At 40.7% G+C, this 15,291-nt stretch overlaps 1 protein-coding gene across 1 annotated transcript in view; it reads right to left on the minus strand.

Moving 5' to 3' along the window:
• Positions 1-15,291, minus strand: part of igsf3 (immunoglobulin superfamily, member 3) — a 72,455-nt gene that overhangs the window by 25,750 nt on the left and 31,414 nt on the right. Inside the window, exons 3-4 of the mRNA XM_067517195.1 lie at positions 5,087-5,506; positions 1,604-1,990 (exon numbers count right to left, since the gene is read on the minus strand). Of these exons, the coding sequence (XP_067373296.1) occupies positions 1,604-1,990; positions 5,087-5,506 (807 nt within the window). The remainder of the gene's footprint in view (positions 1-1,603; positions 1,991-5,086; positions 5,507-15,291) is intronic.

Below are 15,291 nucleotides of genomic sequence, written 5' to 3' on the forward strand. Positions count from 1 at the left end.
TCCCTCTCACTTTGCCGGCCCTCCTAATAAGCAGGAGCTCTCTGTGAATATGAAATAAACTCGCTTCTTACTTCTATCATGCTCAAGTGAACAAAAGGAAAGCCCTTCATCCTTTCTGCGTTTCATTTTAACAGCTTCATAGTTTTTTTTTCCATAGCTAAGAAATGTGGTATTCTATCATTTTTTTCTGCACTAAGACGCAAGTAGGAGATGGTAATGCTCTTATAAATGTAGATACGTGCACCCTCCTTCCCCTAAAATTGTCTTTTTTCTCAAACTTTTTCTCCTGTTCCTTCTGTTTGAACATAACTTTTTGTATTTTTACATTTACCACACTAGCTGCTCCATTTCTGACTATAGAAAGCACATTGTTCTCTATTACAATATGTGCCCTTTTTTGTTCCAACTGGAGCTGTAGTCCTTCCAATAAGATAAGACATTCAGTGTGGCATGTATGGTCTCTTGTCCTTTGCCATAGCAAAGAAATTCCCCTATTAACACTGATTTGTTAGAAGAGTTCACCTCTGTTGTCATCTCTGCCTCCTCTGCCACATTCTTTTTACCAATTCTCACTCAATTCCCTTGTGCGCGCGCTCTATGTGTTCAGTGGTTGTGCATAAAATACATGCCCTCCTGACTGCTACTACGGCGTTTCATGGACATTCTCCTCCAATAACTATGGCTATTATACTGTGTCAACCCTATATACATCTTTTATAGGTTATTAAGGTCTTTTGTTGGAAAAACAAAACCTCTCATACAGAGAGGTCCCCTGGAGACTGCTGCAGGCTTGGGGCCATTGTTTGTGGCTGAATTAGCAGGGGGTTCAGAGCAGCCAGGATAAGGTATCACTGGCTGCTTGAGAGAAAATGCTACTCTGTGGTTATTTTGCTTTATTATACTCGTAGCAGCTGGCTCCATATGGTATTCCAGTCCTAAGAGACATCTAGGTGCAGATAGAAGAGGGGGTGGAGACTTCAATCCAAAATCACGGAGGAACATTTTCCTTCTGGCATCGACTGGAAGAAAAATCTCAGTGACAGATGAAAGGATTGTGAGCAAGGTTTTGAAGTTATGACTGTAAATTTGTATTGATCAGCTGCAATGCAGACAACCTCACCAGCCAGCCATGCTTAAACCAACTGAAGAGGTCTGGCCCAGCAGAACACATTAATTTAGCCGGGGGAACCACTTAGAGTGCCCTGGAGAAATAGGCCCCTTTCTCTGCCATTTCATGGCTGTTAGCTCAGCCTCCTTGAGTCGGACCTCTTCTGCTTTCCATTATCCTACTATAGTGTTACCCTCCTCCCAGCTTAGCTTAGAAAATGGCAAGGACCATAATGCTGCATTACCAATCCTTAGCAATCCACTTGAACAGAAAATACATCAGGAATAAGAGCAGCATTATCCTTTCCCCTCTTACTGAAAGCTAACAATAGAGTCTGTGCACCTACAGTATCTGTTAGAGAAGGGGAGCACAGCATAATATTGCATGCTGCTAATCTGAAGATAAAAGTGTTGTTGTGAATATTACATCACTCTTAAAGTAAAAGACAAGCAAGTACAGGCTAGGCAATGGTCTCATGAACAGACTATTACTCACTTAGTGGCTGGACTGTGATCTGGACATTGCGAGACCTCTTGCTGCGGTCTATGAAGTCTCCTGTGGGTGTCTTCTCTCGCTCTGTCACACGGCAGATGTATTTCCCAGCATCGTCAGGGTGTAGGTGGTGCAGCTTGAGCAGGTGCACATTAGGGCTCTCTTTGCGCACCGTCATTTGACCAGCCGCCTCACGGGCGATATAATCTTGGCCCAGGACAGGCACGGCACTGGGGCCCACCACGGCCACCGGTGAGCTGCTGAAGACCCACGACACTGAGAAGAAACGCTCAGGGACGTTCTGGGCCTCAATTGTGCAGCGAAGCTCCAGCGGCTCACCGGCCGTGAAGGACCGTCGCTCCGTGCTCACCTGGATGCTGAAGTCACGATCTGAGTGAAGAGATGGAAGAAAACAGGGGAAAGGTTAAGGGGCAGGTTTATCAGACACTACAAAATGTGGTCAGGTAGCTACAAGCAAAAAAGTTACACTATGTGTTGCATTTGAAGCTTGCAGAGATATAATTCTCTGATATGAAACAGAAAATTATTATTGTTTGGTTGCTACATATAATTGTGGCTTAGTAAGTTGAGGTAATTTTATCAAATACCTGTATACGTAAAAAAGCCTCAATATGGCACTAGATTTTAAATAAAGCAGCAAAATGAAACGAGCGTAGGTGTGGAAGAGATGTCTTGAAATAGGTGGTATTTGTTATGTTCACAAACTTGTTTCTAGTGTCTAAATATGGAATAGAATTGAAATGTATATTGCTGCTGTGTATCCACAGTCTGGGATGCTGAACCTGCATGCTAAGAGAGAGACAGAGCAAGCAGATTAAGGGAGTGGGTGGCAGAGGTGGGGTTTGAGGGTGGGGGCAATAAAATAGCATTAGTTAGTGCCAGAAAGAGAGAGAGTAGGAGCGAGAAAAGGCTGAGGTCAAACGGTGCATCGCTCCAGTAAAATGCTGATCTCTCAGAGCTCTGCTAACTTCCCCCCCCCCACCCCTTGGTTTCACCTCTGCAATAAAAAACACATCTAATTAAAATTCTCAGGCACTCGCTCTTCCTTGTCCTGCAACACAGACAGGCAGACAGACAGACAGTAAGCATGGCTGATGCTAGACCTTCCACTTGACTAAATTACACTTTTGTTTGCACATGTGTTGTTATGTTTACATGTGCGTGTATGGGCGTTTATTTGTTGCATTAATTTCCAGATGACGAACATGGTGTGTATCTGAGACGGCTGCTTTGTCTCTCAGTAAGGTACAGGTAGCCCAGAGCTGTAATTACAAAGACTTTAAACAGACTCCCTGAGAAACACAGTCATGTGGAAAAGTTCAAAGCCGGCTGTTTGTTTAAAGCTCATTATGCGGGAGGGACGTTAGGATGGGATGAAGGGGGATGAATCTTCGCACAAACTAAATATTGACATACAAACACATGAAGTACATAGAGAGATGTGAGCTGGAGTACTGAGTTTTTATTTTAGATCTTTTATTAAAATACAATCAGCAAAAATGAATTATTAAATAACAGTACAGTCTAAAGAATGTGAGTATTTTGACCTTAGTCTCAATGATAAATTGATTAATTATTCAAACAAAAATCATAACCAGTTAGTTCCTGTTACACACATAAGTGCGTGATGCCATTTGCTTGAGCTGTACAACCTGCAGATGTCAAAATAAAGAACAGCCTTGCTGGCAGGACAACAAAATATTCCATTATAAAACTTGACAGTGATTAATTGTGAAGGTTAAAAGGGCCATGACCTGCTTTGACAAGAACTTGTCAGTGGCTCAGCATGTAGGCCATGTTTTACAGGAAGAGCTCAGCTGAGAGGATGCAGAGATGGGGACAGAAAACCGCCTCATTCAGCAGGTCATAATTATCTTAGTGTTTTGAGCTAAAGAAAAATTGAAGCCGCAGAAAAAATGTGATGAGACATGTCTGCAGTAAATGGAAAGTGATGTGAGAGTAGAGAACAAGGGATGAGGTGAGAGAAAAGAGAAAGAAGGAGAGAGATGGTAAAAAAACAGAGAGTGAAAGGCACATTAGGATTCTGTCCGCTGCTCCTCTCTCTGATGCCGACTGTGGGTGATTAGCCAGTGATGGGGCTGTCTTGAGATCCACTCCATCTTTTATAATAGGGGTCTAATGGAGGAGCTGCTTCCCCCAGTCTCTAAGTTTCTCTCACAGTTTTTGGCAAATACACACTTGAACAGGTGCAACATAAAATTGCAAAGCTTAGCCTAAAGTTCTGGAAGTTTAGTCCTTGTGATGTAATAAGGAAGTTACACAAGGAGGAATCAAAATACATTCACACCTAAACCCAAGTTTGAGCTCTCACACCTCACTCAGTTGCAAATCACAGCACAACTTTGCTGTATTCTCTTTGTCATGCAACAACACCTCCATCCATAATAGATTACAGAGAAGACAGAGAGTGACGAAGGGCGCTGAAAGGGCTTTGTGCCTTTTGTCTCCTCCCCGAAGTAGCAGAAACGCATCTGACAAACCTGCTTCACATCTAATCTCCCGATCTCCTTCTCATCCACCAAGCACTATCTGGGGCACCATCAAGTTGTATTGGTCCAGAGTGGATCTGATGCTTAATGGAGAAAGGCAAAACGATTCCACTTTGAAGTGATTTACTGGCACGAGACACTTTGTGCTGCCTTGGTAATTGAGCTAATGTCAGAGCAGTTTATCACCCCTCTCCATGGCCCTTTTTTGGTCATGTACAAAGAAATTCTTTATGTAAGTGGAATACATCACTACTGAAGTGAAGAGGTCGAGTCTGGTGGGAGGTTCTGAGTACACGTGAATATCTTTATTTGTGCTACATGAAATTTGGATGTTGCTTATTATCACTGTCGGATGAGACATATTCCTGCCCGAACCACTACAAAGCACTCTTTGTTTCTCCTACATACGTTCATCATGTGCCCCTCTAGTAACTTACTCACTTCCACGCCATCCCCCTCCCTCCCACAGCAGGTAACTTCCTTCCTCCCCATTAGACAATCTTCTCCTCAAGAGTTAGCAACCGCATTTAACCAGCACGGTTTCTGCCGCTAATGCACTCAGGCACCGAATAGACTGTTGTGATTATTGGCTAGGATCATTGCAAACCCCATTTCTGGCTCCTGATCTCCAGGGCACTTGTTGCCTGGAGAGATGTGTAGTAGAGTTCTCCCATGTCATACGCCCACACTGTTTGGAGCTGGTTTAATTATTTTTGGATGTGCTTGTAATGTTACACATCAAACAGACACAAATACAAAAGTGGGGAGTCTGTGGAGGTTTAGTTAAGCCCTTTTTAGTAAGTTAATGAGCTTAGTGTTAGATACTGATCAGCAATCAGAAGAAGCCAACCCACATAGAGTACTAGTGTGTGTGCTCGTTAAAAAGACAGAGGGGTGTCTAAGTGTAGACATAACACATTTACCCTGCCCCCCCACTATTCTTCCCATAACTTACCAGTGGGCTGAATGCGGAGCTGCGTCTTGTCGCTCTGTTTGCGGGTCATGGCAAACCAGCTTTCATCTGGGTCCTGAATCCATTCAGCAGCCTGGCAGTAAAGCAGGCCCTGATCCATTGGCTGCAGCTTGTGAATAGTCAACCTGTAGGATGTAGTGCTGGTTTTATCCAGCCTGAGGTCGCCTGCTGCCATTCTCTGCCGGTACGGCCCCCCGGAGCGCAGAACAAAATCCCTCGACAAGGTGACCAGCTCCTGAGGTGGGGCAGCTGCGTCCTCCGGTGATCGAAGGTACCAACCCACTGACAAGTGAGTGTGCTGTAACGTGGTCCGAGCCACTTCGCAGGCAAGTTGTAGCGTGTCACCTTCCACTTTTGACAGAGTCTGGGCTGGAGCTGTTACTGTCAACGAGTCAGCGATGACTGTAAGAATAAAGAGACAAAAAGAAAAGAGAAAATTTGCGCTCAGAGCTGGAATATAGGGAGTCTGCTGCAGATGTAGTAAAATAGAAAGCTAACTCATTTTTATGAATTTAGTATTATGTTGACTCTTTATTGGCCTGTATATAAAATATTATTTAATGCTGCAGTAAAAACACACATTCTGCTCTGAGTGTTTCAACATCTGATTTACTCCACAACTTTCTAATTCAACCAGGAATTGGTTCTGAGGAGATGGCCCTCTAGTTCCTGATTTAAACATGACTCTTACATGTCGCTATGAGTTGATGGCATTTTCTCTATCACACACAGCCAGATGCCTCCAGAGATTTCTCCGACACTTCTCTCAGTTTGATTATATCCCATATGGTTTAGCCATAGTAAACATAACAGCTCAGCGGTATCTCGCAGCTGTACTCATTCTCACTAACCATTTCAAACATTTAGATCACAAACTCAATATTCTGTGCAAAAATCAAGTTAAAACCACAGGGTCAAGAAAATACAGCTGATAACAGAGAATGGATGTTAAGCCAGTTGGTTGAGAACAGCGTATATATACACTCCACATATTGACAGAAATACACATATATAGCTTTAGATGTATTTTTGGATGTGTACCAGGGCTCCAATGTATTTTCTCTCTCTCTCTGTCTGTGTGTAAGTGTCTGTGTCTCTGTGTTTGTGTGTGTGTGTGTGTTTCTGTGTCTGTGTGTGTGTGTGTTTCTGTGTCTGTGTGTGTGTGTGTGTGTGTAGGTGTGTGTGTGTGTGTGTGTAGAAGAGAAGAAAAGAAAAGAGTGACAGATGGCACCTAACATCATGCATTAGTGACAACAAAAAAAGAAGAGAGGTCATTAAGGTCATATTAGGAAAAAAATTGTTTCAGTATGCTGAGTGCGAGCAAACCCATCTGTGCAAGGATGCCATCTTGTTTGTTTCCCTATTGTTTGTTCAACTCGTGACTTCACTGCAGTGTAAATGCACACTCAGACACATATATAAATATGTGCACATGCGAACAATGCCTAAAGAAAGAAACTGAAGATGTTACTGTTCACAATGGACAGCAGTCAACCATTTAGGCTAGGCTTTGATAAAATGCATGAGTGATTAATGGTGTGAGAAGCTTTTTTGCATTGCTATGTAATGACTGTGAGTCTTTCTTAGAAGTTAGAAAATGGAAGTGCTTTGTGTGGGTTTATGCTAGTGGAGTGCTTTGTCAAGATGTTTGGCTATTCAGTAATTGTCACTGGGAAGATCAGTGTATTTGAGGTTTGTGCTTCGCCCACAGACTGTACAGAAAGTATACATCTTTTGTACACTCTATGGCTTCTCCTCAAATCACTGGCATTGCCTAAACATACAGTACATGTAGGAAATAAAAAGCAGTATGCAAACATTACTTTGTATACTTCATGCATGCACACAGAGTAAACACAAAGCTGTTTCTGTGTGTGAAAAAAATAAGCAAAACTAAGAACTTTACTCATGTTATAACGTTATTGCGAGAGCGGAGAGACACCACTAATGAAACAAACAGAGGGAACAAAGGCAGAAAGATCAGAGAAAGACGATAGAGTAGGCGGAGAGAAAAGGTTTGACATCTGGATACTGGAGTTTAACAAGACACTCACATAAAGAGCCAAAGATAAAAAGAAAGTGGCAGGAAAATAAAGTGAGTAATCAGGTGGGTCAGACACAGTGGGGCTGTAATGAGATGCTGCATTCTGGAGACATATACAGTAAGGCCAGACAAGAAAACACTTTCCTGTGATAGTTTGAAGTAATTTTGAAAACACTGACAAGGTCTGGCTGAATACGTCCTTCCTGATCCACTTCTCAATTACCTTGAGTGCTTGATAAGCAGTCTGGCAGCAAGGGAAGCAAAAGCTGGTCAGACGCAGCTATAAAACCATTCTACTGATATATTTGAAGATTACTTGTATGATAATATGACTAACATGGGAATCTTACTCAGCCAGCAGTAGTATTTATGTTCAAATGCTTTATTTATTACAGGTTAAGGTGGAGCCATCTGCCTGTTTTAATGGTAGAAACTGGGTAATACTTTTTCAAGGTTACCATTTATTAACTTTTGGTGCAATATTGTTATGATACTATATTGTATCTTTAGGTTGTCTACATTATAAATTCATTATTTTTCAATTATAATTATTTTCAATAAAGAGTCGGATGCACACATTTCTCCAAAAATCTCTTACACTATCAGGTAATCTGTCTAGCATGTCGCCTGATCGTACTCTTCAAGGACCTGGTGTGGCCAAGATCTCTCATTCTGACTTTCTGGTCCGCACTGAATGAACGGCAGCCTAGACCTACTGCTAGCACAACAACACACCTACGCTACAACTTGCCGTTGCCATAGCAACCCTCCCACATGATGTTGACAGTCTCTGAGAACAGTCAGGAGTTACTATAACAACAGCTCTCCTCCAACACCAACCCAAAAAACTGACTCCTTTTCCTTCTGTAGAAAATAAACAGCTTGCTGACTCTTCATGGCCCTTGGCCTGCTTCCTGTAGAGATATAACACTTTTGACTTTATCTTTAATCTTCTGGACCAATCAGATCCTTACACTCAAATATCTCTGGGAGACAGAACCAATCAGATCATACCAGCCCATCTAAGTTTTTCCAAGGGTCGGGCTGAGGCTGTAAACACACCAAGATCCTCTAAAGGCCCCACTGACCTCAATCTGGGAAGGATTAAGAACAACATGAGATGGCATTTGTGGGCACAAACTCAAAAATGAGTGGGTGTATACACACACACACAAAACAAACACACACATCAAGAAACTGCATTGGGTCATTCTACTTCTACAGTAATTGCTGTGTGCCTACAGTAAATACAGCATTACAGCAGCATTAAAAGAAAAATCCGGGGATATTCTGGGATAGCCTATAACGATAAGTCACCTCCAAACAATATCCACAAAACATTTCAAACACATGACCGCGGAAACGCACAATTCTATATCACAATGAACATGAGGATTGTAGTTTATTTTTAAGTGAACCTTGCATTCATCACATGCTGTACAGTAAATGTGTTTCAATCCCCGGCTTAAAATTACTCACAATGGCCAAATTGTTTAAGAATATTGCTTTGTAAAATGATGAAAGCATAAAGCATGTTTCTAAGATTTACATATTGAATAAGACAGCTGCATCACACAAAAATCAGTGGGGCAGGTGGAAAGTAATCTGTTCACGGGATGTTTTGAAATAACATGATTATTCACCACAGTGGTGAGGGACCCATTTTCCTCAATGTGAATGATAAAGACAAAAACACACAGCTTACAATGTTCTTGCTGTAAGCAAATGCCTAAGTTTATTAATTTCCTTAGTAGTTTAATAATCGAATTTAATTTGCTTCCCTAGCCCAGATAAAAATGCTGGAGAAAATGTGCTGAAGCTGAGGGAATTGTGTCCTCTCACTGCATTTTTAATCTATTCACAACATTTAGGCAATTCACAACAGCAGCAAACTGTGCATGTGTTAACTGCAACTAAACAAGCCGAACTTCACCAATCTGATGTAGAAAAGTTATGAATTTTATGAAGCATTTAAACATTTTTTGTTCATTATTTGTAACATATTCATATACCTGACTATGTGAATATTATCATTTAAAAAGGGTTATTTTTGCATTTTGAGACAGTTTCTCGTGTGTAGATGTGCAGAAAAATATTTCTGTGTTATTCTGCTTTTTTGACTGACACAGAAGCTGTCAATCCTTTATAAATCTTTAAACCTACTCTCGTCCTGCTCTACCTCATCTGCAATTTTTGCTTTCATCTCTCTCCATTCCCGATCTTCCCATTCTCTCGCAGCCCTCTGAAGTGAGCGACGGTTGTCATCCCTCAAGCTGGCCTTTTAAGTCCAGTCACACAGGGATAGATGTGTGGGGGACACGAGGACATAAAAATGGAGAAAAAGAGATTGCACCAAGACGACACGAGAAGAGAGAAAGATGATAATTTATAAACTCTGATCTGTACACTTTGCTTGCACCTAAACTTTTAACATCTCTCACAGTGTGTCAGATTGCTCTTGAAGTTGCAGAAGCAAATCCTTACAGAGACAAGAATGAACAGGAAATCAAATGGCTGAGTTTGTTTGAGTGTTGTGTGTTTGGGAACATGCTTTTTCAAAGATTGAACAAACATTTTGTGTTCCATCTAACAGCAGATAGTAACAATCCCAGCACTCAATGCTTTTTGCTCACTGTTGTGGTCTTTTCCTGGGACAAGATGGTTACAGGAGGAACCGGAGAGATTCACTGCACCCTCTGGATTCTGCCACTGCTATGTCATTCACATATTGTAAGGACTCATTCCCTCCACGCAGCACGTGTATGCACTCATGCATCTCTCATTTGATAGTTTTTCTCTGCATTTATTTTTTGTTTATGTGTCTATGTAAATAACTAAGCATTAAGTGTAAAGGTGGTAAGTTTCTGACCTTGCTGTTTATTCCACTGGGAGTCTTGTGGTAGTGAACAGTAAGGCTCAGTTTGGAAATGTCAAACGTCAGCCACTGGCACCTAGCCAGTTGTAATGAAGGAGTAGATATCAAAGATGTGTCAATGGGAATATCCATGAGGGAGCTTTTCTCTGACACATCTGAATTCATTTATGCCTTCTGGCGGTATGGTGAGCAGTCAGCAGAAATCCCAGTGAGGGCTGGATGGCAGACCCTACTAGCTACACTGCATAGCCAAAAGTATGCAAACATCTGTTTGTTGTTGTACAAGTCATGTTAAATCTGCTGCCATAATAACCTCTGGTTTTCTCAGTAGGTTGTTAACAAGAGTTTGGAAAATGCTTGCAGGATGTTGAAGTTTGGACCATTCTTCATTAGCCATATTTATAAAATGTTCTCTAGAGATATCACAGTGTCTCTATTTGGTTGAAGTCTGGGCTCTGACTGGGCCACTTTAAAAAGGCAATTAAATATTTAAGCCATTCTGAAGTAAGTTTACTTGAATGTTTAGGGTCAATATCCTGCTACATCACCCAACGTCTACAGAACTCCAGCTGGCAGACAGCCACCCGGGTGTTATCCTGATAGACACGTCACTGGATTCATTTCTCATTTTTGCAAATGCTTTTTAAGCTCTTCAGGCCAACTAAGAGCCCAAATCCAAGCAAAGTAAAACACATATACAGTGCTGGGAGAAAAACATGCCACCATTGAGCCCATTTGATTTCTTTTTTTATGTGTATGTATCTGATCTTCAAGCTAAATCTAACATTAAACAAAAGGAACACAAACAAGCACGAAATACATTTTACAAGATGCTTAAAGTAAACAAAAAGAAAAGAAACCACAAAGAAGTAAATGCACACAAAGGTACTATATATGATCCAGAGGGAGATCCACACACTTTTGGTCTATAGTGTATAATATTCACAATATTAATGCCCAGAACTGCAGATGTTCAGTGGTTTCTACTTTTCAGTGTGCAAAGGCATTTCTGTATGCGTCTCTCTGTGAGTCTGTGTGTGTTGCTGGAAAGCAAATGGACATTTGGCAAAGCCAGTATAGGGTAATTATTGTTAATTACTCTGTGAAACTGAGAACTACTGAGAGGAAAACAGAGCAAGTGGGCGATCCTCTGCTCCACTCCATGTGAGTCCAGCCTCATCACCAAACAAAAGTCACTTTCTGACCCAGTGGGCCTGCAACATATGCAGGCGTATTGGGTCAGGAAGTGATAGAAAGAGAGATAAATACAGAAACTGTGCCTACACGGGTCTTTCTTATACTTATTATCCATTATCTTGCTCATTCACATCCTCCACTCCTTTATTCTTTTCTGTGAGAGCTATCGAGTTAGAATGAGGGATGCAGGGGTTCAACTGGAAAATTGGCAGAGAGGAGGTTAAAGTAGCGGAAAGAGGAAAGAAGGTGAGGATAAAGACAGTGAGGAAAAAGAGGAAAAGAGAAGAGGTGAACAAATTGGCAGTGCTGTTTTGCTTTGCTAAAAACTTCCTCTTGATGCTTCCTGTGCAGGAAGTTGAAAAACTACATCAGAAAGATTATTATTATTCTGTTTGTAGCCTATATATAGACAGTGTGTTTGTCGCTCTTTAATACCCAAAATTCATGCACGCACTAACACTAATGCACAACACTTTCTCAGGAGAGTAGAAAATATTCAAACAAAACACCATGAGCAAGCAATAAAGCAAACTCTGACGAACGGAGGTCTACACATCATCCCCAAGAGCTTGTACTGATAATAAGGACAGGATACAGAGTAAAACAAGAAGAAAAGGGGCAGAGTAAGGTTCATGTCTAGAGGAGACAAAAGATACACAGGGAGCCCTCTTTACCAAAGAAGAAAGAGGTGAGAAAAAAAGAAGATGGGAGTTGAAGGCTGTGGTGTGGGATCTGGGTTCACACCAGGGGGTATATCTATACTACAACGCATGCACATGATCAGATGATCTGGGTGCCTAATTGAGTTTAAAATACAGAACACCACTGCTTTATTTGTGTGCTTCTGTTTTCACATTCATCTATTATGTAACACAGGCATAAAAGATGTGCGTGGGGTGGACATGATTATACATTTATGATGTCACAATACTGTATTTGTGAATTTGTGACAATGGTGCTTATATTAGCAAACTCTGCTTTTTCTTTTCACAGTCCACGCTTTACAATACCTAAAGATATTATATTTCCACTACTACAACTGCACATTTAAATCCTCATTAAGTTTGCTAAACCCCATTCCTGTCAACCTCTGGGATTTTTGGTCTGGCATGGCACATATTCAGTTTGCAATCAGGGTGTTGGTAGAGGTGCCACCGAAAAGTTTGAGATATGGTTCAATAAGCCTTTCATTGTTGAGTCTTTCAATGAGAAGCATTAGGACAAAAACATGCATATTACTTCTTTTTTATCTACCTGGTTAAAACAGCGCTGTAGGAATGAGGCTGAAAACCCAGAAAATAATATTTTGCACAGTTCTGGTTTCTAAGGTCTGTAGGATTTTTTAAATGGGTTTTTATTGTAATGACTTAGAGTAAGTAGGGTCTGTTTTTTGAGCTCTTTTGGATCCTAAAAGGGCAGATGGTAACAAGCATTAGAACTCATGATCACAAGCTAGATCAGCTCATGAAAGGATTTTTGGAGAAGTAAAAAGTATGCTAAAATCAGATTACAAATTAGGAGCTCAGTGGTGCTGACGCTTACAGCTTAACAACGAGTTTTTAATGCTGATGATTACATTTAGGCTTAAAAAAAAAATCAAACGAATTGTGTTAATCAAGATACTGTATTTTTTTATTCAAAAACTTCTTTCTAATATTGTAAACTTCTAAAGGTGCATGCAGAGACACATGCTTTCCTAAATTAATTATAACTGAATAATGACCACCGGCTTTCGGCATTGTCCCTTCATTGGTTGTGACAGTCCGGGTCCGCGTGTTGATTTGGGATGACTTTTTAGTTTGGTTGCTCTTCCTGCTGCAACCCTCCCATTATATTCAGGCTCCGGCTCGGGACCAGCACCGAGGGCCACGACTGGTGGGCTAGGATTTGATCCCCCGGCCGTCTGTATCCCACCTCGATGCTCTACCCATTGATCCACTAGGCACCACATTAATTATAACTGAATTTAATTTAATAATACTGAAACTAATTTGGCAAGGAAATAATAAAGACAATCAGAGTATTAATTGAATGCAAAATTATAATGGTCAGACTCCTCAGGTAAAACGCTGTTAAATTCTGTTAAATATTTTTCAGCTATGTACAGTGAGGTAACCTCACATCCCAGCTGTATTCTGATGTCAGCTTTGCTGTCCCTACTAGTCCCCTTATGCCTGCAAATAAATAATTTGAGGAGCTGAGTCTGTGACTGACAGTGGTGACAGCAACAGGGATTCACAAACGATTTAGTGTGTGCACATAGGGAGAGAGAGAAAGACAGACAGCAGGTGAGGGAAACAAAGTGCTGTATGCAGCTGTACAATGAAATAGGATTTTACACATTTTAAATAGTAAACAAATAAATAAGAAAAATCACCATGTGGCAGTCGATGATATTGTGGCAGGCTGCCACAAAGAAATCAATGTATGGGAAAGGCTGGATACTGTAGACACTCTTTCATTCATTCCTCCTTTCACTTTTCACTATTTAGCTTTGGATTTGGAAAAGCTAAACAAAGGGCAAAATCCTTTCAAATGTTTTAAAATCAGAGTGTTGCTTTCAGTAGAGCCCACATGCACATTGCTTCTGCATGGAAAACCTAAAGCTTGACAAACCTGCTGCAAAGGAGATCTTTAAAAGACAGACACTCAATTTATATGTACATCATTGCTCTTGTATTTTAATACAATTTTTATGCGTTTTCAATAGGAAAAATTAAAACCAATAATATTAGAGATTTAAAAATAAAGTGAATATTTTCACATACAAAATATGTTATTATCTTGGTCTGAGATCACATGATTGATTTTCGTGTCACTGAATACATACTGGAATAACATTCTTCATGTCACATTGATTTGTGTGACAGTTTTTTCACTACATTATCATTATCTGTATCTGCAAAATATAGAAATTTGGTCTTGTGAATTAATAGACATTACTGCATATTTGTTTTACTGTCAATCAGAATCAATCTACCTCTAATGTAGTCTGTAAGCAAATAGTTTGTACAGAAAACTGGCTCCTTTCTGAAGATTTTAACAAATGTTTATAATGAGGATCACAGAACAATGATTTAGAATAAACCCCAATTATCTAACCTCATAGTTTCAACTATTACTAACTATTGTTGATTGAGATGTTTTAAAATAAAAAGAATTAAATTAAAACTAAATTTGTCTACAAATCACTTTTTTAATGAAGCACTGTGAGCCGATGTCTCAAACTATGTCATCTGATCAAAGAGGCTTCCCCGCAGTTCTATCATAACACACCACATCCAATATTGTAAAAATGTGGAGAGATGAAAAAGAAATTAAGGGGGGAGGGGGGGAAGGGTGAGAGGATATGAAAGATCTTGCAGATGCTGTTATGAAATTTTCAGCTAGGAGCTGTGGGGTCCTGTGCTAATGGAGCATCACTCTCCTGTGTGTGTGTGTGTGTGTGTGTGTGTGTGTGTGTGTGTGTGTGTGTGTGTGTGTGTGTGTGTGTGTGTGTGTGTGTGTGTGTCCCATACTATAACATAAGAGGTCACAATGACTGAAAGGAAAAGGCCTCTTCATTTAATAAAGGTGCTCTCTGAAGCATTTTTCCCTGTCTCCTTACACTGCCATTCTTCTTTAGGCTCTGTCCCATTTCTCTCCTCACAATTTTCTCCTCACTTGAGCTTCATTTCATCTATACCCCATCCCCCCCATCCACGCCCCCTTTCTCCAACACATTATCTGGCGAGTTTCCTTTTCGTTAGACAAGTTGCTTGTCAGCACCCAATTATCACTTATTCTGTTTTTCTCAGCCTCCTCCTTCCTCCAGCTCGCCTCATGACTGTCTCAAAACACAGACAGGCACATTTTATTGAAAGCTGTATTCTCTTTACCCAGCTCGTACTTTACACGTAAGTCAGACAACGACCCTATTGAAAGTGTTTTTTTTTATTAATTTGGTAATCTCTGAGGTCATAAAAGCAGTAGGTAACATCTGCTTTCTTTGTGTGAAGGGTAGAGAGAAATGGAGCCAGGCCCCTGTGGCTATTACAGGTCATTATATACACAAGGGTGGAAGAGTAGGCA

The sequence above is a fragment of the Channa argus genome, chromosome 9, assembly GCF_033026475.1.
Source record: "Channa argus isolate prfri chromosome 9, Channa argus male v1.0, whole genome shotgun sequence".
Taxonomy (NCBI): domain Eukaryota; kingdom Metazoa; phylum Chordata; class Actinopteri; order Anabantiformes; family Channidae; genus Channa; species Channa argus.